Below are 25,279 nucleotides of genomic sequence, written 5' to 3' on the forward strand. Positions count from 1 at the left end.
TTAATCGTTACCCAACATTAAGTTATCATCTTTTAACCTTTACATGCATCAATGTAACATTTTTAAGCATTAAACTCATAAACAAAGGTTGGTACAACATACCAAGGCTCAAAACTCAGAACAAAGAGGCTCTTGGAGCTCACTAGACACTCCCAAGGTTCTGTCTCTCACTGCACACGAAAATGATGCACAAAGGTGGTTCTTTTACCCCACAAGGAAGCTCCTTGAAGCTTCAAAACACCAAAAGAAATCTCTCTTCTTCCCAAAATGTGAACACAACTAGCTTACCTTCACTATACAAAAGCCTCACTCAGAAAATAATTTCCTTTCCTACTCACAAGAGACTACCACACCTAACCAAGTGTTTTCCCAAGAGAAAGTGTGAAGAAAATCAAGAAAGATCACTTCTTGGCTCAAGAAATGGAGAAGAACCCAAAGGAATAGCCCAAACTGATCAGCCTCCCTAATTCTCACGCTGGAAAATCTGGTATCTAGGGCAATGTGCCCTTAAATGAGTATATATAGCCACTTAGCAATAAAACACACAGTATTAGCTTTAATTGCTACGCTTAGCATATTAATCCCAAACTTTGGATTCTTAACCTACTCAATTTTACAAGAATTATCATATTTTTATTATATTTTTATTATATTTTTCTAAGCACCTTTTCGGTAGGCATTTTTCTTCGCCAGTATCAGTTTCTGGCACCAGTTCTCATTATTTGGACTTGAAACTCGTTTTACAAGTCCTATATAATATTCTAGTAATTATCATGCACTTACATCAATTTTTTGGGATACTTTTTCGGTACGCATTTATACCGACTAGCAGAATCGGTATCTGCACTTTTTCTTCCGAAAAGCGAATTTCAGCATTCTTAATCACTTTTCATAATTATTAGAGTCTCATAGTGATTATTAGGGTCAATTATGGAATCATTTCATAATTTTACATAATTAATTAATTAAATACCTTATTTAACGATGCGAGTTCTTACACAACTTTTAGATCTTTCCAAAGAAGGCTAAAGACAAATGTTTAGTCATTTAAAAGTTAAGACATTTTATTCTATCATCCCATTCATGATATTAGATTATGGAGAAAATACTTGTAGAAGAAAAGCAAATAGAGAAGAATGTCATATTTTTCACTGAGGAAGTACAAAAGCACATATCCCAGTGATTCCAAATCATCCCGTCGGCTTTGTTCTATGTTGCGCTCACGGCAAGTGCACCAGTCGTAGAAGTAATATAATGTTTAAGTAAGAGATCGTTCCCATGAGGATTATGACTCAATCACTAATTCACTACTTTAACTTAAGTTGGACAATCAAAATTGTATTTAAACAGAATTTGAATTAAAATTTAAAATATTAAAACTAATTAACAACAAGAATAAAGAAAACAAGAATTTAAAGATTTGATTAATTAATAGAAAATAAATGCAGCTAGGTATTCGATTTCCCTCTACATCTCTATTATGTTTGAGTTCATTCTTTAAGTTAATTGTCCTTAATATCAATTCAGTCGATTCTTTTAATTTAATTATGACTCAATCCCTTGACATCCTAAATCTTTACAATCTTGCAAGAACCCTAGTTCCTCGATTATTCCCCAAGAATATAAGCATTAAGTTCAAGAATCTCAAGATTTCACAAAACCCTATATCTATCCCTAGAATCATAAGGATTACGATAAAATTGTCATATACGGATCATGCACCAACATTCCTATTGTCATACATTTACCTAAGATCCATCTACAAGATTCAAGCTCATAGAAAACATTAAGAAAAGACAATTTCATTCATGATAAAAAGGAAAATCAACATCAAGAATTATTCAAAACATAACAGATTAATTCAGTTCCATCTAATCCTAACTACTATGAAAACTTAGCCGGACACAGTGAAATCAAGAAAGAAAATAGAAAAGCTTCCCCAAACTCCATAGTTGAATGGTGAATCTTCAATATTTCCAGTGCAGGCTTGATTCTGATCCGTCTCCGCCTCTCACGAACATGAGCTGGATGATTCTCTGTGTTCCCTTTGCCTCTAAGTACCAAGACTGATCCAAGAATGTGAAAAACTGTGTAATTCTGTCCCAAATTGTGTTTTTATGGGCAAAGAATTTGTGCCCTAGGTGGATAATTCAAGTGGGCCTAAGTTGATTCATTCGGGGCGCTTAAGCCTCCAAGATTACGCATGCAGTTTTCACGTGGCGCGCTTAAGCCTGAATTTGGTGGCTTAAGCGCCCACTTCGAATCAGAAGTTATCTTTTATAGCGCGCTTAAGCCTGAATTTGGGGGCTTAAGAGCCTGAATTTGGGGGCTTAAGCGCCCTCAGGCAGTGGCTTTTTACAAATTTTGGAGTATTTGGGGGCTTAAGCCCTAGATTGGAGGCTTAAGCCTCCTCTTCAAGAATTTGATTTTCTTTCTTTTTCTTCAAATAAGATCTTCATATCTTTAATTCTTGATCTCCATCTCTTCAATCGTCATATTTGCTTCCAATTATCATCAAATACCTTCAAAATAAGCAAATATATATTATTTAATCCATAATTCACAAATTCATGTTTTTATGTCAATAAACCCTAGTTGTCACTCATTTAACTAGATAATTCATGTAATTTTAGTCTATAAAATAAGATAAACTAAAGGTTTATCATTCTACAACAAATCTGAAAAAAAAAATCAAAAATATTACATGTTCATGTAATAGAACAACAACTTGAGAAGATGAAGAAGATAAACAGACAGATAAGAGAAGAAATATGTGCACAGAAGCTAATTACCAAATGAAAAAAATCCAATAACACGTCCTATTTATACACAAAATATTTGTGTTATTTTACAAAATATTTTTTGTTTTTTTAATGATTATTTTTTAACAAAATAGTTTTTTTTTTTATGCAGCTTGGATGTCGTTAACAATTACCCATGTAGAAAGTAATGAGATAATAAATGAGCTGTCTGTCACCAATAATTGTTCAAATATTTTTCCACCCTTTAAAATTCAAAATTCAAATTAAAAATTAAAAATTAAAAATTAAAAATAGAAAATCAAGATTTCAGAAAGCAGTGAGATATTATTAATTTGGAAATTCCAATATAGCAAGTAGAGGGACATTAAATAAGTTACCTGCTACCAACAATTATTCACATATTTTCTCCATTGAATTTATTTGCAAATTTAATATTTTTTTATTTCTACTTTTTTACTAAAGAAGGAAAGGTTTTAAATGTTATGTAGTTTGAACACAAACCTGAAAATGGAAGAAAGAGTGACATATTATCAAACTTTCCAAAGAATGGCTTAACTTATATATATATATATATATATATATATATATATATATATATATATATATATATATATATATATATAGGGAAAAGTATTTCTCCAGTCACGGAGATAAAATTATCTCCAGTGAGCTCAAAACGACGTCGTTTTGAAATTATAAGATTAAAAAATTATAATGATAAAGACTAATATAACCTGCAATATATTACAATTACAAAAACACTTTGATTTTCATCTCAAAACAACGTCATTTTGAGCTCACTGGAGATAACTTTATCTCCGGTAACTGAAGAAATCCTTTACCCACATATATATATATATATGAAGTAGGATATTCTTACTACCAATTTTTTCTACTACCACTCCACTACCACTTTAATCACCATTGGATTCAAAAGTTATTTTTCTTTTCTCTCTCTTCATTCAATTTTTTCTCTAATCCAATGGTAATTAGAGTGGTAGTGAAGTGGTAGTAAAAAAAATTAGTAGTAAGAATATCCTAACTATATATATAGATTCGTGTATCTGTTAAAAAATAATAATAATTCGTGTCAACAGAGTTAGTCACCTGTATGTCGATACATTCAATTTTTTCTCTTTTGCTATCTATAGTAATTAGAGAGAGAAGTTACATTGCAACGATTTCCCTGTTTCGTAGAGCAAAAAATGTATATAACAAAAAGAAATAAAGGGAGTGAAAATCTTAAAGAATATCTCATAGCGTAGAAGTAGCTTTGATTGGCAAATATTCAACCAAAAAAAAAAAAAAAGAGCTTTGATAGGTAAGTGGCAGCCGTCTCTCTTTCTCGTTCTCTATTACATTTTAGAGAAATGTTTTTCTCAAGTTACATAAAATTTTTTATCTCATGTCACAGACACATCACAATCCGAGTCAATATTTCTTTTTCTTTTTTCTTTTTTTTAATCGTGAGACTCACCCAATTATGTCTCTACATGAGATAATACTATCTCATGTAGCATGAGAAAAGCATTACCCTACATTTTAATAGCAAGAAGTAACAACAAAACTAGAAAGAAGAAAGTGGCCAATAACTACTACATTATTCAATGGCACGTTCATGGAAAGCATCCATTACACGTCTAGATCATTGGAATGATGGGAAGTTTCTAGATTCAATCTTTTCACCATCCCAATGACTAAATGGATCTAACTTAAAAGGAAGAAATGTCTTTGCAAATTGCAAGCCATACATTTCAAAAATTCTTTCTAAAAACAAGTATGTAATTAATCAACAAAAAATCCTCTGTCGGCAACAAATCAAATGTCGTATTTTGATGTTTGTGAAGTTGTTCCAATATTCAAACTTTGGGATAAAGATTCCTTCAACATGGTCCAACTAAACAATTTAAATCATAAGTTGGAAATCCAATATGGTATTGTATTGTTCCAAATGGCCACCCAATGAAAACTAAAGAACTTAAAAACCTGGAAAGCCGTGCAGAACAAAACTCTTTAAGTAATGCTACGTACAAACAACGGATTTGGATTCTCTTATATAGAAAAGTAATCATGTGATCATATTATTGATCACAATTACTCGTAGATAATAAGATAAGAGAAAAAAATATATGATTTTTAAATAAGTGATTGTCATCAAATAACATCACCACATGATTACTTTTACGCATGAAAAGATCTAAATCCATAAACAACACACTTGCCGTATGCGGTTAGACAACTTGTCTACACTTAACAACGGAGTGAGATCGATTATAGTCGACTACTCATGTTTTTCATACATGTGTAGCAAGGTGTGAGTACAAGTAAAATTACTTCAAAATTAATTGTTTTGTTCACATATAAATAGCTAACTTCGCCAACCTCTAGGCAACAAGAGGAGCCATAGTTATCTATCAATCGATTGGAATGCAGTTGCTAGAAACTATTCAGCAAAATGAAAAAAATAAAATAAAAAAACTTATTATCAGGTCGCCATTAACTATCGACTTTTCCTCCCTCTTTCATTAAAGTATGTTATACCAACACCTCTACTGAGATATGGTGGCATACTCTTGGAAATACTGGTTTCTCTCTCTGTCTCTGTCTCTGTCTCTTTTTCTTTCGTACATGATGACTGAATTATTTGACTTGGAGTAGTGGGGCTTAATTAAGTGGGACAAAATAATGCTTCCATGGATTCCTCCACGATTTCAGGTTGATTTGAGCATAAAAAAAATTAAATAAATAAACCTAAATATATTTCTCAAAGTGAATTATGCGCTAAAGCTCAACAGTCGTCATCAGTAATTTAATGCACCGAATTTTATAAATAAAAAATTGTCTTTGTTATCTAGAAAATCTCAATTGTTTCGTTGGAGTTCCAAACTCAAATAAAAATTTCATCTTGATGTAATTTGGTTCCATAATGTTGAATGTTTAGAGGTAAAATAGATGGTAGCCATGAATTTGATGATTATGAATTAATAATTATACTCTTATGATTGATTGCATTGACTTTTCCCTTGTCATTATTTATATATATATATATATATATATATATATATATATATATGGCAGAATCATTTGGCACCGGTATCAAATTTTAAAATTTGATATCAAGTTTTATCTGTTTATTCTCGTTAATCAACGTTTATTATTTATTAGAAATTAATATTAATTAATAAGTTTGATTCTCTATAAATGATAATCGTTGATTGGCAGAAATCAAAGGTTATGATTTGATGTCAAATTTCAAAATTTGACACTGATATCAAATGATCATATACCTATATATAAATATGTGGGTTCATTTTTTCTGCAGTCAATGTAGATAAGTTATCTACATTGAGCCTAAAACGATGTCTTTTTGAGATAGAAATCAAGATATTTTTGTAATTATAATTTTTTAAGAGGTTATAATAGTCTTTATCTCTCATTATATTCATTTGTGTAAGAGGTTGTAAAAAAAAAAGATTGTAAGTATAACATTCCTCGTATATATATATATATATATATATATATATATATATATATATATATATATATATATATATATATATATATATAAGCACAAACGAAGAAGATTCATATGAGAAGAGAAAACGAGAACAAATAACATTTAAATTAGATGAATGTAATGTGTTTAAAAGGATGAATTTTAAAAAACACATTACATTCATCTAAAAGGACCTTTCATGCTTACTCACACAGAGGAAATGGTTCAAACAAATAAGAAGTCTCACACTAAATCTTGATCATTGATTTGCTTGAATCTAACGGTTTCAGTATCAATTAAGTAAATCGTTAGATACAAATAAGATCAATGATTAAGATTGAAATTGAGAGTATAACTTACACCGATATAAAATGATCTTGATCCTCTATATATATATATATATATATATATATATATATATATATATATATATATGGGTTTTATTTTTCTTATGTTGCATGAGACAAGTTGTTTCATGCAACACACAAAAAGTGGGTGGGACCCGCTTTTTTATTTTCTCTCTCTTCTTTTTTAGTGGGTCCCATTCACTTTTTGTGTGTTGCATGAGACAACTTGTCTCATGCAACATAAGAAAAATAAAACCCTATATATATATGCAAAATTAATTCTTATGTAATAGGAATTTGTTAATCTTCTGCCACTCATACTTCAAAAAACGTGCCAAACATTTTATTTTATTTTATACAAAATTTGGTGGGGCCCAGTTTGTCTACTCTCTGTAGGAAAGAACGGTGATCTTCTGTCGCTGAAGAAATCCAAAGCCCAAAAAAAAAAAATATATATATATATATATAAGCACAAACAACCTTTCAGGTTTACACACTGAGAAAAGAATTCAAACAAAAATTAGTTCATTTTTTGTTCTACTATTTACTTAGCTAATTATTTTTTGATATCTATATATCTGCAAAAGAAGAAGATTCATAGGGATGTGCAAAATGTCCAAATGATCCAAACCATTTTAAAAATTCAACCAAACCAATTAAAAAAATTGATTTTTTTTAAAACAGTTCAAAAAAATTATCCACTTTTTTATTTTGGATATGGTTTGGATATCCATGTATCAAATGGTTTAGATATGCTGGATAACCAAATCATATCCGATTTTTTTCTTTAATCATTTTTTATTTTTAGTTTTCAATATAAATGCGGTCCAGTTTTTTGTTTTACGCAGTTATTTCGTACAATCTATTTGGCAATGTTTCTGTTTATCCACTGTTTTGAATTGGCTCTTTTTCTTTTTCCTATCTCGTCCTGCACTGTTGATAAAAAATCCAATGACCCAATTATGGAGATACTAAGTATCATGAATACCTTGTTAATGAATTAAGAATATCCAAGTCTGATTCAGCTTCACAGTAGCTTAGAAAAAAGCAAGAAGAAATAGTTGGACAAGAGATTTTTCGGAGTTCAGGTCACTGTCTCTTATACCAACAACATCTATTGTTAACTGAGTCGATATATAGATCCAAGTGCAAAACAAGAACTAAAAACTAGAAATTCCTAAACTAGAAACAAGAAAGGTATTTTTTATTTTATTTCAAAAAAATAAAATAACACAGCACATCAAAAACCGGTTTTTAATTTGTTGTAAAATCGGTTTTGAACTTGATAACCGGTTTATGGTTCATAACCGATTTTGATTTTAAATCAGTTTTGAATTAAAACCGGTTCAAAACCATAAACCGATTTCAAAACCGGTTTTAAACCGGTTTGGACAAATTAAAAACCGATTTTAAAAAAAAATTGGTTCGATTTGAAAATCAAACCATTAAAAACCGGTTCGGTTCGGTTTTTGACAAAATCGATTATGAACCGCTTCATGCACACTTTTTATATTCATATGAGAAGAGAAAATGAGAACAAATAACATTTAAATTCAGCATCCCAAACTCACCAATCCATATGAGTCGAGTGGCATACTAACAAAGGATAAGTCGGATAGTAGGGCCTTTTCTATATGTCAATAATGTTTGTGATAAGATTTGCCCAAAGGTGTTAGGAAAACGAAGAGAAAGTGACAAACTTGCCATAACCACAGCTCACTATACCAACTGTTTGGCCTTTTTTTTGCTTTAAATCTGATTCATTGTCAAGTATATTTAATGCAATCCTTTCTTTTCTTTAACAAATTAACAAGGACAACTAGGATTAAAAAAAAGAAGAAGGAAAAGACAAATCAGACCATGGGTTCCCACATTGAAGAGTGATTTATGATTATATTTATTTATTTGATGCACAATAATTATTATATTATTATTTAAAGAATTTAATATTTCTCATATTGTAAAAAAAAAAATTATCTCCCACACACGAGGCTCATTTTTTTCACATGATTTTATATGAATTTCACATACTTATATATATATAATATAAAATTATCTCAAAAAATACATTTAAACCTTAATTTAAAAGTATAGCTTTGAGATCAATTTTGTTTTTAATAATTTTCCATTAGTAAAGATTGAAATCTGATCAACAAATCGGGGAGAACAAATTTGTCTTGTCAACAGATGACAATTATAGATTGAGGACTTGTCGGTGTTTGTATTACTGATCAATCAGTCATCTTTTTACTTTTTAAATTACAAAGTTTATTGTGACCCAAAAATCCATTGAAAACTTGTGTGCCATTTTGGGACTTAAATTGATTTTAATTTTAGTTATTTGATATTAATCATTTTTATTTTTTCTCACAATTTATTCACTCTCTTTTCTTGCTTTTTATTACCTTTATAAACATCCATTTAGAGTCCGTTTGTTTCGCCTTCCACAAAAAAGTAGTTTTTGTCTCTTCCTTATTTTAAAAGTATTTTTTATAAAAGTTAAAGCTATTTATATTTTTATAAAAATATTTAGTTTTGGAAAAAAATATTTGGCTTTTGATTTTTTTTTTTAAGTTACAATTTTTAGCTTAAGAAAAAAAAGTAAATTTTTAACTTTTTTGTGACTTCTGTTTTTTTTTTAAAACAAACATTCAAATGAACTTAAAGTGAGAAGTACTTTTTTTTCTTAAAAAAAAATAATTTTTGGAGAAAAAAAGGGGCTCGTCCAAATCGACCCTTAAACCCAAAGATTGTGATGTGAAAGCACTTTACCGGTTTATATATTTGATAAGGGGAAAAAAGCAAATGATATAGGAAAGTTGTTAAGTTATGTTATAGAAATAGAGATTGCGGGACCTATATTTTTTTAAAAAATAAAAATAAATGTGAGTCTCACAATCTCTATCTCTATAACTTAACCTAACAACTTTCCTATAATATTAAGGGAATGATATTGTGACAACCAAGTTGTGTTACTACCAAGTGACTACCAATCAATCTCACCGTTAGATCAATTATGTTGATCCAACGGTTATATTTATTTCCATCTTTGTATGGTCATGATTCCCCATATTTAAAGTGAAAGCATTAAATATGGGAAATCATAACCATACAAAGGTAAAAATAAACATAAAGTATTAAATTTGGAGAATCATGACCATACAAAGATAGAAATAAATATAACCGTTGGATCAACATAATTGATCTAACGGTGAGATTGATTGGTAGTCACTTGGTAGTAACACAACTTGATTGTCACAATATCGTTCCTCGTAATATTGTACTTCTTTTTCCCTTGATATAATATTTTTTTTTTAACTCGACGAGAGTTAAACTTGAAGGATAGAAGGCCAAAGATTAAATTAGTGATTAAATGAAAAACTTTGATACCATTAAAAATAGAGGTGGCAAAATGGGTTGGCCTGCCCTGTCCCGCATTTCATATGGGTTGAAAATTTTAACCCACCCCGTTTTGTGATTGGTTGGCGTGTCAACCCGCCTAAAAAAAAATTAAATATAAAAAATAAATTATTTTATTAATTTTATAATATTACTTATTTTCATTTCACAATCCCTTTAGTTTTTTTTCAATCTCAAGTCTAAATGTATACTAATATCCAGTAAGATATTTTTTAGGAATTTATTTTTGTCTCCATATATGGATAACCTTTGTTATAAATAAAGTTTTTCTTAACCCCTAAGGGTAGTTCAGTTGGTAGCTGAGCTTCCAATGATTTGCTTGAGTCAGGGGTTCAAACCTTGTCTCAAGCAAATTCTTGAAAAATCTTTGAGGTTAGAGGAGCTGTGCTTCTATTCTCGAATGGGGGATTAGTCTCATTCTTCCTCCGGCATTGAAGTTCAATGCACCCGCTGTTTCAATAAGGATATGATACTACCTATTAGTAAAAAAAATAAAAAATTGACCCGCAGGACAACCTGCTCTGATCCACTTCCAATCCGTTTTGACCCACAACTAAGCTGGTTAGGCTGAGGTGGGTTGGTGGATTGAAATTTATAACCCAATCAACCCCGTTTTGACGGGTTGGTGAGTTGACCTGCCGGGTTCAACCCATATTGTCACCTCTAATTAAAAATTCACTTTTAACCCAAAAACTTAAAGGATTAAATTAAAGAATATTAATAATTTTTATTTATATTTTTATATAATATCCCACAAACTTATTTTATATAATATTTTTCTAACAACCATATATTTAGATTATCAACCGCATATTAAATAATTGGACACACATTCTATTAAGACCCTATTGAAAGGAGGTCGGAAGTTGTCACCTAACTCTGTTTCAGTAAGAAGCTTAGATTAATAGTTTAGGAAATCGATGTCTCTCTGTTCACATTCACATGCATTAAATAAGTGTTTAATCATGTAAAATGTTAATACGAGATATTCTCGTTGATTTATGACTTACAACTGACAGGGGAAATGCTTTTTTTTTTTTGGGAATACTTACAAGGAAAATGTATTATAAATGGGAATGAATTCTCTGTTGTTAAAATTCACGTGAAAGAATTATGTGAATTTTTTATTTTCGTATATATCTCATGTGAATTTATTTTGTAAAAAGAGATGAATACAAAAATTCAAGATCACCCTCCGGTGAAATTTGACTGGATCTAATTCCATTTTAATTAGATTATTTTTAGCAGAAGGAATTATTCACGCGCGTAACTCGCGTACATATAGATCTATACAAATAAAATAACGGAAAAACAAGTGTCAAGCTCAACCAAGTCTTGCGAACAAGTGTACAATGTCGGGTTTCTTTCTGTCACCATCTTTATTCGTGCCCGGAAATTACAACAACATGTTTGTGCACGTAGACAAAACAATATGGAGTACTGTAAACCAATTTAATTTGAGTCACAAATTTGAGAGAAAATATAATTATTTTATTATTATTTATAATTTAGTTTTACAACCCCTGCAAACACAGCAGGTTGAAAACTACATTGCATTCATTCATGTACCATCCATCAACAGGAGTGCGTGTCCCTTTGAGTTGGACCATAGCATAGCAGCGCTTTACAACTGTTTAAATACATAATTCATAAACAAAACAAAAGAGCATAGAAAAAGACCGAATTCAATCCTATCATAGAAATTAAACACTTCTTGCGAAGACAAAACGCGGAAACTTTGCTTCCATTCTTCTCTTTCTTGTATTATGAAGCGCTTCTTCCCTCCGTCGCTTTCTTTATTTGCACATATTCTTCATATCCTACCAACACGCATATATTATTAATATGTCAGTCAAAGTCATTGATCTGTCCTCAACTAAATCTAAATAAGAAAAATCATTTTTAAGTGAAACGTTAAAGCAGACTAAGATGCTCTTATTTGATTAATTAATAAACCTTAATTACAGTTACACAGTAATGGAAACATAAAACATGCAAGATCGATCGAGTTGGATCTCAGAAGATGAAAATGTGTTGGGATTAGATGATAATGTAGATTGTATAATGAAGCTTACCATAGAGAGAGGTATGCTAAACCGCTATCTAATAGTGGTAAGGAGGGGGAGGTGATGCATAGACGTAACCGTGAGAAGGTGGAGGAGGAGACATGTACTTGTAAGGCTTCTTGTATGGAGGTGGTGGATGAGAGTGGTAAACTGGGTGTGGAATGTATGGTGTTGGTGTTGGAGATGGGTGTGGATAGTATGGGGGCGGTGGAGGAGATGGGTACTTGTATGGTGCTGGTGTTGGTGTTGGAGATGGGTGTGGGTAGTATGGAGGTGGTGGAGGAGAAGGGTACTTGTATGGTGCTGGTGTTGGAGATGGATACTTGTATGGGGGTGGTGGAGGAGAAGGGTACTTGTATGGGGTCGGGGTTGGTTTTGGAGTTGGGTGTGGATAGTATGGGGGTGGTGGAGGAGAAGGGTACTTGTATGGGGTTGGGGTTGGTTTTGGAGTTGGGTGTGGATAGTATGGGGGTGGTGGAGGAGATGGGTACTTGTATGGGGTTGGTGTTGGTTTTGGAGTTGGGTGTGGATAGTATGGGGGTGGTGGAGGTGAAGGGTACTTGTATGGTGCTGGTGTTGGAGATGGATACTTGTATGGGGGTGGTGGAGGAGAAGGGTACTTGTATGGGGTTGGGGTTGGTTTTGGAGTTGGGTGTGGATAGTATGGTGGTGGTGGAGGAGATGGGTACTTGTATGGGGCTGGTGTTGGAGATGGATGTGGATAGTATGGTGGTGGTGGAGGAGATGGGTACTTGTATGGAGGGGGTGGAGGATGATGATGGTAAACTGGGTGAGGAATGTAGGGAGGTAACTTGGGAACCGGTGGTGGAGGAGATTGGTATTTGTAATAAGGCTTCTTCGGGGATGGGGGAGGGTGAGGGTGAGGGTATGGATGAGGATGAGGATGAGGATGAGGGTGAGGGTAAGGGAGAACGTGCACCGGAGGTGGAGGAGATGAGTACTTGTAAGGCTTCGTAGGAGGTGGGTGAGGGTGAGGGTATGGATGAGGATGAGGATGAGGATGAGGGTAAGGGTGAGGATGCGGGTATGGGTGCACGTGTACCGGAGGTGGTGGAGATGGATACTTATAAGGCTTCTTTGGAGGTGGTGGAGAGTGATAAACTGGGTAAGGGTGTGGGTGTGGGTGTGGGTGTGGGTAAGGATGTGGGTGAGGGTGTGGGTGAGGGTGAGGGTGAGGGTAAGGGTGGACTGGAGGGGGAGGAGATGAGTACTTGTATGGCTTTTTAGGTGGTGGGTGAGGGTGAGGGTGAGGGTATGGGTGAGGATGAGGGTGAGGGTGAGGGTGAGGATAAGGAAGTACGTGCACTGGAGGTGGGGGAGATGAGTACTTGTATGGCTTCTTTGGTGGTGGTGGTGGAGATGAGTAATGGTATGGGGCCTTTGGTGGTGGTGGAGATGGGTATTTGTATGATGGCTTCTTAGGAGGGGGTGGTGAAGGATAGTGGTAAGGATGTTTAGGTGGAGAGTACACTGGTGGTGGTGGAGAGTGGTAATAGTAAGGCTTCTTTGGTGGAGGAGGTGGAGAGTGATAATAGTAAGGTGGAGAGTAGACTGGAGGTGGTGGTGGTGAAACGTAGTGGTAAGGAGGAGACACCGGAGGGTACTTCTTGGGTGGTGGAGGAGATGAATACATGTAGTTGTCTGCTGAGATTTGAGGTGGCAAGCTCAGAGAAATTATAGCCAACACAAGAGTCAGAGTAGCAGAGGCCATTAGTGACCCCATGTTTTTTTTTTTCACTTCCTCAACCTCACTACGAAGTGAGTCTTATGCTCTTAGTGAAGCAAGTGCTACCCTTTATATAGATTCCTTTTTTACCCCATTCAACACCACCTAATCATCTTGGTAAGTTTGTTTTGAACCATACCATAATTCAGATTCCAATTCCAACCAGGTTTTCTCCTTTCATGTTCCCTGCCTGGGTTTTCTAATTAAAAGTTAATAATTTAGCATACAAAACTATTACTTGAAAGTGAAAGCATTTTCAATTAAATTTCTTTTTCTGAATTGTTAAGAAATATTAAGAGAATATTACATACTCCAAAATTCACCTTCATGGAAAGGAAAACTCTCAAATAACAATACACTCTTTGTAAATATTTGATGTTATTTGATAAATTTTATGGAAATTTATCTAATAATAAAGAGCATGTCAAGAAGTGTGTTTCTGACTTTTTTTTTATAAATGACCTAAATGGGGTTTAGAACGAGGATTTAGATTTGATGGTGGCTAATTGTGAAATTGCGCTTTTAATTATTTCAACCTTGAAGGCGATCTTCCTATTAATTCAATTATTAAAAAACAAAGACATCTTTATTAAATCATTGAGTGTTTCTTTTTTGGTGAAAAAATCATTCTGTGTTTCTATATTGTCATTTATCCTCTTCACGCATCTTACTTCAAGAAGGCTTATAATACAGGGCCTATAGCAGCCTCTACTTTTTTTTTTTTGGAAATACTATAGCAGCCTCTATGATTTTTAATCAGTTTACCCACTTTCTCTATCCAATCAATTTATGATTTTAAAAGACTCTAGAGTCTACAGTAGACCACGGCTTGCACATTTTGCATGGCATTGCTTCAGCTAGCCTTAGTCCTTTTCAGATAAAGACAAGAGTGACCGATGAGATGACTCCTTTTACTTAGCAGCTTTTGAATTTTTTACTCTCTAAAGCATATAACTCTGGTACGAAAATGTGGGTCAAGTGTTTTGTACTCCTTTGTAACTAATTTTAGCTTTCAATGAAGGGAAATCTACTTCGCTGGAAAAAAAAAATATATATCTTCCTACCGATTATAATTATGGGTTTATCATTTAACATGACCACAAAAATTTTCCTACACACACAACATTTTGTGGGACCCGCAGCAAAAAAAAACTTTGGCACGCAAAACGAATCTCTATAACATAACACAATCACTTTTCCTACAACGTAACTCTTATAAAACCCTATAATTATATATCTTAAGAATTATATAATTACAATATTAAAAAAAAAATCTTCAAAAGTTATTGGTTGATGTAAAGAAGAGAAAAAAATAATTTTTCTATCATAATTATGTGTATTCTTCAAAATATATAATTATAATTAATAACAGAAAAAAGAATTGCAGTAACAGACAAAAAAGGACCCTTCAATGAAACATGAAAATTTAGAATAAATCATGTTTGTCTTCCTATTAACAATAATATTATTAATAATTTTTGAAAATCAATTGTTTTGGAGTGGCCACACTCTTCGAGTTCAATGAGTCAGTAATTACGGGATACTTTAATTCTAGTAATTAGGGATTTAAATAGATTAGTTGGCTTAATAGTGGCTATGGCTCGTCCTACGTCAAATTAGACTTAACCTATTATATATAATTAAATAGAATAAGTTTGAATTTTAAAAAAATTATTTAAAAATTAGGCCATATACTTTCTTTTACACACCGAACTTATAAGCTTACAGATCAGCTTATATCATATTATTTATTTTAAATAAAATAAATAAATCATTATTTTAATTAATTTTTTTGATTTTTGAATGTCTAAAAAGCTTAAATAGGATAATAGGTCAAGGTTTTTATTTTTAAATATAAATCAAATTAAACTTATAATTTAAGCTTATACAAAGTTAACAAGTCAGGACAGACCTAAAATATTTTACACCAAAGTAACCTATTTAGATCAAAAGCCTAACTCAATCAAACTTATTTACACCACTTCTGGTAACTGAGGATTGCATTCTCTTACACAATCACATTTCACGCTTGAGGTTCATATTCTCACTTATCATTGGAAAATCTTTACACCTATAAATCTCTCTCAAGATGCGCCATTTCTTTACTAATCAGTAATCACATAGATGTTACCTAGCTTTCTTCAAAGCCACCGCGTGCTCACGTATTACCTTCACCTAAGATTCTCCATTGAATTTTGGTCCATAACGCCACCTCATGATTCATCATTACACTGAAATAATACACCCCATTGAGAAATATAATCCTAATCTTAATCTTGCAATCTAAAGAGTTCAGCAACCAAAAAAAAAAGGAAATTAAAGTCTTAAAAAATATAGCTAAATGTATCCTAGGATCGGAATGCACGAGTATTTACGACCACATTTTAGATTCTAAACAATAATAATTAAGCAAGTCTTTGTTTCTTTAGCATAACCGTTGTGATAAATATTGTGACTTGTGAGAAATAAATATCACTCATTAATTTTTCTGTTTTTAATATACCCTCAACAATTTACTAGAGGCAAACAAGTAAACATTTTGACTAATTATCATGCAGTCGGTAATAATTAACTAATAAGAGTGTGGACATTTACTGATAATGGAGCGCGTTCATGTTTGAAAGGAAATTTTTCCATCTTTATAACTAAATGCAATAAACAACTCATTGAGATCTCATGTATTATTTTTCATATTTTATAACGCTGACCATATTTGTACATCAAGCAGGATGGGCTTTTACTAGCATTAAGTTAATCGAACAAAAGATGTTGGATAACTTATTTAATTCATAGTACTTATCTTCTGGAACCAAAACTCGGTGAACCATTTTTCCGTCTTTATACTTACTAACATTTTATTATATGATTAATTATCATTGAATTAATTTAAAATTAACGGTTAAAAAATGAAAAAATTAACTATCATTAATAAGAATAATAAACCTAAAATAATAATGAATATAACCGCCTTCCATAAATTATTAATTTGAATTAAATAAGTAGCGCAAAATGACTGAAACGACTAATAAACGTTACTTGTTTAAAAATTTCATTTATTGATTAAAACAATTTGAGTATATATATATATATATATATATATATATATATATATATATATATATATATATATAGGATTTTATATATGTCATGTTGTAGGAAACTTGTAGTGTCATGTTACTATAATATATTTCATGTGGGTCCCACTCAAAAAGAAAGCTAAAAAATAAAATAAGGTGGACCATCATTTTTTGTGAGAATGACATGATGTTAAAGTTTCCTACAACATGATTTCGTTGTAAGATCTTTTGATTCCGTTGTAAAATTAAGAAATCTCATTCTTTTCTCAACGATTAATTTTTATGCATACGACAACCATAGGTTATTTAATATTAATAATTAATTAATAAATATAATTCAATAAATTACCATTGTCAAATAAACAGTTGAGGTGGAGAGTAAAACCAATATGTAGCTTTTGGCTAAAAAATTGGATTTGAATATGGTCTAAATAAGTTAAGTTTGGTTAAATTTTAGACTAAATATGTCATGCACCTATAAATTATTCTAAGGTTAACCTGTACTTTGTTAGCAAAACCGGCTCCATCATAATTGTACACCTAGGATTCAAACCCATAACGTAAGGGAATTATTATTTATCTTTACATAAATTCAATTCAATTAGTTCAACCATTAAAAACTTTCAAGTCTATCAAAATTGTAAAATCGAATAAATAAGTTAAAAATGCTGAATATGTATGAGGTAAAGCGAAGCTTAATTACCAAATAGTAGTAGCTCAGTTGGCGCATGGGAGCTGCTAAGCAGGTGAGGGTGTGAGCATGTGTTCGAATCTCTCCAGTACCATATTTGAGAGGGGTTTAAAACCTTAATTCTAAACCCGTTCCGAATCAGATTAGTTGTGAAGTAATGAACCGATTGAATATTTTAAGAAAGAAGAAGCGAAACTTAATTTACACAGCAAATTAAAGGTGTGAGTTGCAGGGATGGGGTTGAAAAAAGCAGGGGGGATAACTCACTGCTTTAATTTAAAGAGTTAAAGGTTCCACAAAAAGTAGATAGAAAGGAAGCAAATTAACTTGATTAATTAAGAAATTGGGAAGAAAAGTGGAGATAGTAGCTTATTTCATGCTCTTGTTTTAGTAAAATTTGATGGGAGTTACATTTATCCCTACTGCGTATACTAAGTAGGGAAAAAGGGTTGGGATATGACTTTTGCTTCAATGTTTTCAAAATTGGAGATAGTTTTGCAAAGCATTAGGAAAGTATCAACACGTCGCTATTAACATAACCTAAAACATAATGTTACTTGAACAGGGATATAAAATATAATATCCTGCGAGTTCTATACTAAATGTATGCTAAATTGGTATTAAAAAAAATTAAAATAATAAATCGAAGTACGTGTTTACTTCATCAGGTACATTACCTTCCAAAATACTTTAAAGTACCCAATCTAACTACAAATCAATTAGTCCATTACTTGCTCTAGTTTAATCAATTGGTAATGACAGGTGGTTAATCTTAATAAATGATTGACTAAGCAAAGCAGAACTTAGTGTTAGAAAACTTTTATTTTTAACATTAAAAAGAGAAATCTTATTTTATAATTCACCGTCATATATAAGCAATCAATTATGAACCTAATAAGAAATAGTAAAAGCATATCTCAGTAAAAGCATATATAGTAAAAGGGGAAAACGTGTATTTTTTTTTAAAACACACAGACTTAGATTTTTTTATAAAAGAAAGATAAACACAGAGATGAGATCTATACTTTTATTATTTTAATATAATTCATATTTCTTTGTGTTTATTTTTTTCTTAAAAGCACATAAATTTATATCCTTTTAAAAATACACATTTTTCTCTTTATCGCTTTGTGTGCTGATCCGGGGCGAAGGATTAGTCTCATGGCTATCGGTGGTGGGAATACCCGGATGTAATCCAAAAAAAAAAAGGATAAGAAATAGTGATAGCTCGGTTGATGGCAAGAGAGTTAATCAGTAGAAAAAAAAATAACTTCGATTCGATTTTTATATATTATGTTTGGAAGAAATTTAAATATCTATGTCCCTAATCTATAATCTATCCTGCATTTTAAAATAGTTTAATAGCTGGTTCAAAAAATAAAAAATTATAAAAATACCGGAAAAGTTAACTTGGTTTAAAGAGAGAATTTCGGTTAACTAACTAAAAAAATAGTAAAAGGAAGGTACCACCAACTCAGGCAATGACATTCCAGAGAGATAAATGGAAAACATTTAAAAGAAAAAAATAAATGTTTAGTTCAGATCCAGGTCTGCATCTGTCTGACCCAATTATTGACCCTCATGATCACATAGATGCCGTATTTTCATTATTATCATTGACCACAGGTCCTTTTCCATATCGGAGACACATCTTGCACCCTGTCTCAAGCAAATGCCATTGGTATTACTTTTCCATTTAAGTAGGGGGGAGTTTAGTACAGTGTTTATTTTTGGATTTCCGGAAAAGAAATAATGGTAATTTAATTTATCTATATTTGATAAAAGATTTCTAATTTTTTTTTTCCAAAAATATGATTTTATCAGAATTTTACTTTATGCGTAAAATGTAAACAAAATATCACCTAAGAATACTATCCAGATAATGATATTCTCATTTTCTAAGGAAAATGGAAAATTTAGACTAAACTTAAGCTATATTTCTGATAATATTTTGACTTATCAAATAATTTTTTGATAAAATTTTTGAGAAACTCATTTTCTCATCATATTTTTAAAAATTATGATTTTCGGATAAAAAAAATTTCTTCTATCAAACGTCCCCTAAGAAGGAGTAGGTCATTACTAATCTCTTTTTTTTTTCTATAATAATGAAAGTGCAAAGCAACAAGGATTGATTCAGTGATAAGAAATTTAAATAATTTATATTAAATTATGTGTTGAATCCCTCTATTATATCCAAAAACGGTGCAAAGTGTATAAAATTTGGTTTTGGCCATTTTTGTAGTAGAAAATATTTGAGATAGTAGAACAAGCAATTGAGCAATCGTCAACTACATCATTACACGTCTTGCTGTGTTTTACTTGTTGGGTAAATTCCTTAACCTACAAATGAAATGAAAGTGATTTGACAACAAAAGATTTAAAAATCTTTATGAGAGGAGAAAAATAAAAAAGAATTTACTTAAAAGATATTTCTACCCACCGCATCCATATAAAAATGAATGATCTTATTATAAAAAAAATAAATTTTAACAGAATCTATTTGCTTTTATGTGTTAGTAACAACAGAAATCTTACTTTTATAAAGAAAAAAAGAAAAAAAATCTTAAAAGTTAAAACCTTATTTTTTTTTTTAATTTGAAATACACGTATTTGTGTGTGTATTTCACTCAAATCAGATAGAAGCTGAGAAAAAATAATTTTTAAATGAAATGAATTTGTAATGAAATAAACTTAATTATGTGTTAATAGCTCCAACACATGCCGAGTAAAAGTACTTCAGAGAAGAATTTGATTAAGGTTTTTCCTTGGAGGCCTTTTGAAAGAAAAAAAAATTGTGTAGAACTCAAAACTTACATAATTTAAAGAAAGACTTACTAATTTTTATAGCTATTTTTTATCTGTTTTGAACAAAAATAAATTATTTTTAAGTCAAAACATAATTCTTAGTAGAAATTAAAAACTATGCAATAAGAATAAAAAATGAAATAAAATGATTCCTAATATCGAAAGTCGAAACTAACGCCTAGAATAAAGAGATTTAATTTCAAGATAAAACCTCAAAGTGACCAACAAACACTAGATCTACCTATAGCTTCGTGAAATTCTCTGGGTTTTGTCCATCGAAATCATGATTGGGAACTTCTGTGAGGCATTCATGATCCTTGGCCCATATATACCATTATGTCAACATATATAGGGTGAATGATTAATTGATTAAAATAACTATTCAAATGAAAAAAAAAATTAATAAAAAAATTAGTATGGTAGTTGGCATGTGAACTTGAACTATTATCAATCAGGATGTCTGCAAGATGGGTGTACAATCCACTAGAGGCCACGCATCTTAAAACTTGAATTCGTGTACAATCCACAAGATGGGGTATACAGCATAATTAAACGTGTAGACATCATGCAGGTCAAATTATGATATGCTATTACAAAGTCGTTATGCAGTAGTACAAATATATCGTATATCACATGGTCAATTGAATTAGATAAGTGCTTATATATGCACCACTAAAAACCCTATTTAGGAGAATTAATTGACTTCGTTGATTTCGTTTTTTAATATCAGTGTCAGGTTGTAATCAAAAACACAATCTGCAGAAAAACTTATCTCTCATTACTCTACTAGCCAAATTTATTATTATATGTGTATGGCATGCGGGTTCCTATACACATTCAATTTACTTTTAGATTATAAACTTCACATATTTTGAGGGTAAGTTTTTTTATCATTCTTATTTTATTTTATTTTTTAAATTTTAATTATTCATATTTATTCAAGGTATTTCAGTGATTCGATATATTTATCCTTGTATATTGGCTTAAAATTTAAAATATCAAATTGCTCATTGTAATTTTATTTAATTTAGCCGGACAAAATTAGATTACCACTCATGAAAGTACATGGTAACTTCTTTCTTCTATTTTTAAATTATTTTTTTGTGTTTTATTTCCTTATCACTATAAACCGGTCAAGACGATTTCTCAAGCATGAAATTACTCATTTGCTTGGTCATTTTATATAATTAACACTGTGAAAAAAATCATCTAATCATAAAATATTTAAATAATAAGTTAATGATTGTATATAATTAATTAACATGGCGAAAGAAAGCAAGAGATTAGGACTTAGGATCCTAGGGCAGAAGAAAACAGATGATTTTGATGGTTGTACGACGAGCATCAAATGTACTAAAAAATTAATTATTACCATTATTTAGCACTTGTTAAGTTGTACTTACGCAGCAGGTAAAAAAATGGAGCATAATTGATAAGGACCATATAAAAATAAAATCCTTATTTTATAATTATTGTGAAAAAAAAAGTATCATCTTACTTACCGACACAGAAAATATAGCATGAGACTGACTGCACATTTAGGCCTACACCATAACGACCATAAGGTGGATCAGACGGCTACAATTTGATCAGATGGAGTTTTCACAATGCGAGTGAGTCACTAGACTCACTACTTGCATCCACCTAGTCACATAACACACATCCAAAATCCAGAAACTAAAGTCAAAGTTGCTTCACATCAAGGCCTCAGTTTCTTTGTTTTTTAGTGTTTGGTCCGTAGTGAAGGTTCCCGAGTTTGAACAGTCGCCAACACACACAAACAAAATCCATAAATCTTGATAGTGAAAGCTACAGTTCCCTTTACACCAAAAAAATTAAAAAGCTACAGTTCCCTTCTCGTATTTGATGAAAGGCGTGGTGTTGTTTGGTCATGGGACCACTTCGTCGTTTGATTCTCCTACTTCCCTTGCATAGAATCCGAGGATTTTCCTCAAAAAAGGCTCCTAATTCTGCTTTATTCGTGTTGACACCTCCACAATTCCGATGCATAACCACTTTTGATTTGCTTTAAATTAATCCTCCTTAATCACAGTATTAACTCAATTTTATAGACACCCATTATATATTAATATTAATGTTTAAGTACTATAATTTTGAAAGATAAAAATTTGGCCAACAAATCAATAATAGTCCCAATGGTTTCTATACCCATGCACTTCATTAATAAAATTACAAGGTATTCAATCTTGTGATGTATAGTTAATCGTATTTATGCCAGACAAAGAATATTGTATAATTACAAAAAGCAACAAATAATGACACACAAAGTAACTTTGTTTTTAACCAAATTCTATGCATCATGCACGCAACTCTCTTGAATGTTAACATTAGTTAGGCAAGGCAATCATATTAGGTATATCCCTTTGAAGATGCCATGCAATTGCTGAGTTTGAAACAATGCTTTTGCACATGGCGACAAGTGGGGTTTTATCTATATGTTGGCTTTTCCCCTTTTTCCCCGTTATCCCTGGCCCCAGAGCTTTGAGTGCAATCATGTGCATGCACTATCAAGTAAATAGCAAATAGCATTCACTCTCTCTTTTTTCACCAGCCAATTGCATTATATGATAGACAAAGCATAATTTTCTTAATTACTGATCCCAATTTAAGGTCCTTTCAAACACTTTTGCTTTTCTATTTGTTAATTTCATGAGATGTCAACTCCTGTATACACTGGCAATGCTTGCAGTTCTTCTCATCTTCCCCATGAAATTAGATGTCTCAGTTCTTACAGTGTCCTAGTATCTTGGACAAAGATGGAAGTAATGAATCCCCATTTTAATTGGGAAAAATGAAAACAGAACAGCAATAATACAATACCCCACTAAAATTTCGTCAACAAGTAAGAAGGAAATTACATTATCTGAGCTTGTGGTTAAAGCAGGCAAGGCAAGGCAAGGTACCAGGGATGATTCATTATTTTTGCTTTCTTATGGATTACTTTCTGAGACTTACAATGTGCTTAAATAAGGGAAAGAGAAGAAGAAGAAAAGTCAGCCACCAACTGCAGAAAGATGCCAAGGGACGATAGAGATTGATTAAACCAGCACTACTGCCTTTAATAGACATTGAATTTGGAGCAATGCATTCTTTAAATGAAGCTTTTTTAATACCATTCCGAGTATTTTTCTCTTTTAGAGTAAAGCCATGAGAATTAAAGTTCAACTCCTATTTTTAAAACTCAAGAAAAATGCAGCAATTAACATTGAAAGTTCACGAGTCCAGCTGTATGGTACCAAGTAACTTCCATTGGAACTTTTATGGTAGGTGATATTTGACATGGTGTGTATCATATTTTCAAATGATTACGATCGAAAATATTTTTACAATAAAAGTAGGGAAAAAGTTTTTGCTTTTAAACTACGAGAAATGTTTTTCTTATATTGCATGACACAATTTGTATTATGCAATACACAAAAAAGTGAATGAGATTTATTTTCTTTTTCTTTTTCTCTCCTCTTTTTAGTGGCTCCTATCTATTTTTTTTGTCTCATGCAACATGAGAAAAATATTTCCTTAAAACTATATAAAGCTGTGTTCTTTTATGCAATACGAATAATATATAGTTGTTATCTATTATTAGAAAAAAAATTTGCTAAAAATATTTTTGTTATGTATTATGGATAATATATAATTACAATATTATAGTTGTATTTTTTTCTCTCTTTAAAAATTATTTGCTTGCTGACATAAAAAATGAAACAAAATATAATTTTAATATTATAGCTATATACTATACCTAACACATAATTATAACTATTAAAAATATAATATTATATTCTTTAAAAATACACACACTAAACCCATAAAAGTAAGGGTTATAATTTTTGCTCATTACACGAGAAAAATGTTTTCCTTACACACGTGATATAATATAAGGGTTTTTGAAACCTCCAAAAAAAAATATAAATGTTTTTGTTTTGTCCTTTAACATGATACAAAATTTTTTTCTATACACATAATATTTTGTGGAGCCCGCACTTTTTAAAGAAAAAAAAATTAATGCATGCAAAATGAATTTCTATAACATTTCACCATCACTTTTCCTACATCATAACTCTTATAAGACCCATGATATAAAGTGTGGGTCGTATTTTGTTTTTTCTTTTCTTTTCTATTTTTAATGGACCTCACTCACATCTTAAATTAAGTGGACAGGATATAGATTTTTTTGTTGAACAATGTTTAAACGTTATACTTTTTCCTCGACCAATTAAATTGCTTTAACTTTTACAATACCTATTCTGTTACCTTTGTACGTAAAGGAAGCAAAATGGACCATCTGCCGACTCATAAACCATCTACGAGACATTGCATCTTTTCACTGTAGCAAACAATCATTTGCTTCGAAATCACAAAGCATTTTCAAATGCATAAAAACAAAATAAAAAATCCCTAACCGACAATAAAAAGCATTCTTAAATTATTTGCTTAAAAAAAAAAAAGAAACATACAAATAGACTACATAAAATTTTAAATTTTATATCCTGAAAATGATCTAATAATATTTTTAATTAATTTAAGAATAAACTATAAATAAATTACCATTTGCCATCAATTTCTTCTGAAGGATGCCAGGTAGCCGACGGTGATTTAGAAAGAACAAAAGCCGGAGTTTTAGGAAACTCGTATATTTAAAAATGAGATTTTACACAAAAACGTAAGGGAATAAAAAAATTATAAAATATAAAATTGTAATAAAAATATTTGTAAAAAATTATAAAAACACAAAAACGTTTGGTATATTGGTAAAAATATTTTAATTAAAAAAATGTAAAAATGCAGTAGTAAATCTACGATGGCCACAATTAAAATTGGTACGGGAAAGCATTTCTGAACAGTAC

General features: G+C 31.2%; 1 protein-coding gene across 1 annotated transcript; it reads right to left on the reverse strand.

Annotated features, from left to right (window-relative positions):
• Positions 1–11,494: 11,494 nt before the first annotated feature.
• LOC133288295 (extensin-like) lies at positions 11,495–13,864 on the reverse strand. Its single transcript, XM_061486017.1, has 4 exons — positions 13,584–13,864; positions 13,419–13,526; positions 12,101–13,061; positions 11,495–11,845 (listed from the first exon to the last, which is right to left on the reverse strand). Exons 1-3 carry the CDS (start codon positions 13,833–13,835, stop codon positions 12,129–12,131), a joined length of 1,293 nt encoding a protein of 430 aa, XP_061342001.1. The 5' UTR covers positions 13,836–13,864; the 3' UTR covers positions 11,495–11,845; positions 12,101–12,128.
• Positions 13,865–25,279: the final 11,415 nt, after the last annotated feature.

The sequence above is a fragment of the Gastrolobium bilobum genome, unplaced genomic scaffold (assembly GCF_033153095.1).
Source record: "Gastrolobium bilobum isolate Gb01-03AN ecotype WA unplaced genomic scaffold, APGP_CSIRO_Gbil_v1 utg2831, whole genome shotgun sequence".
Lineage (NCBI taxonomy): Eukaryota > Viridiplantae > Streptophyta > Magnoliopsida > Fabales > Fabaceae > Gastrolobium > Gastrolobium bilobum.

Bases quoted from the DNA above. Each gene is read 5' to 3' on its own strand.
- LOC133288295 (XM_061486017.1), bottom strand. From the start codon at position 13,835: ATGGGGTCACTAATGGCCTCTGCTACTCTGACTCTTGTGTTGGCTATA. The intron at 13,527-13,583 runs GTGTACTCTCCA...CCTCCTAAGAAG, and splicing joins ACCACTCTCCACCACCACCA to CCATCATACAAATACCCATC. The intron at 13,062-13,418 runs GTGCACGTACTT...CCTCCTACGAAG, and splicing joins ACTCATCTCCCCCACCTCCA to CCTTACAAGTACTCATCTCC.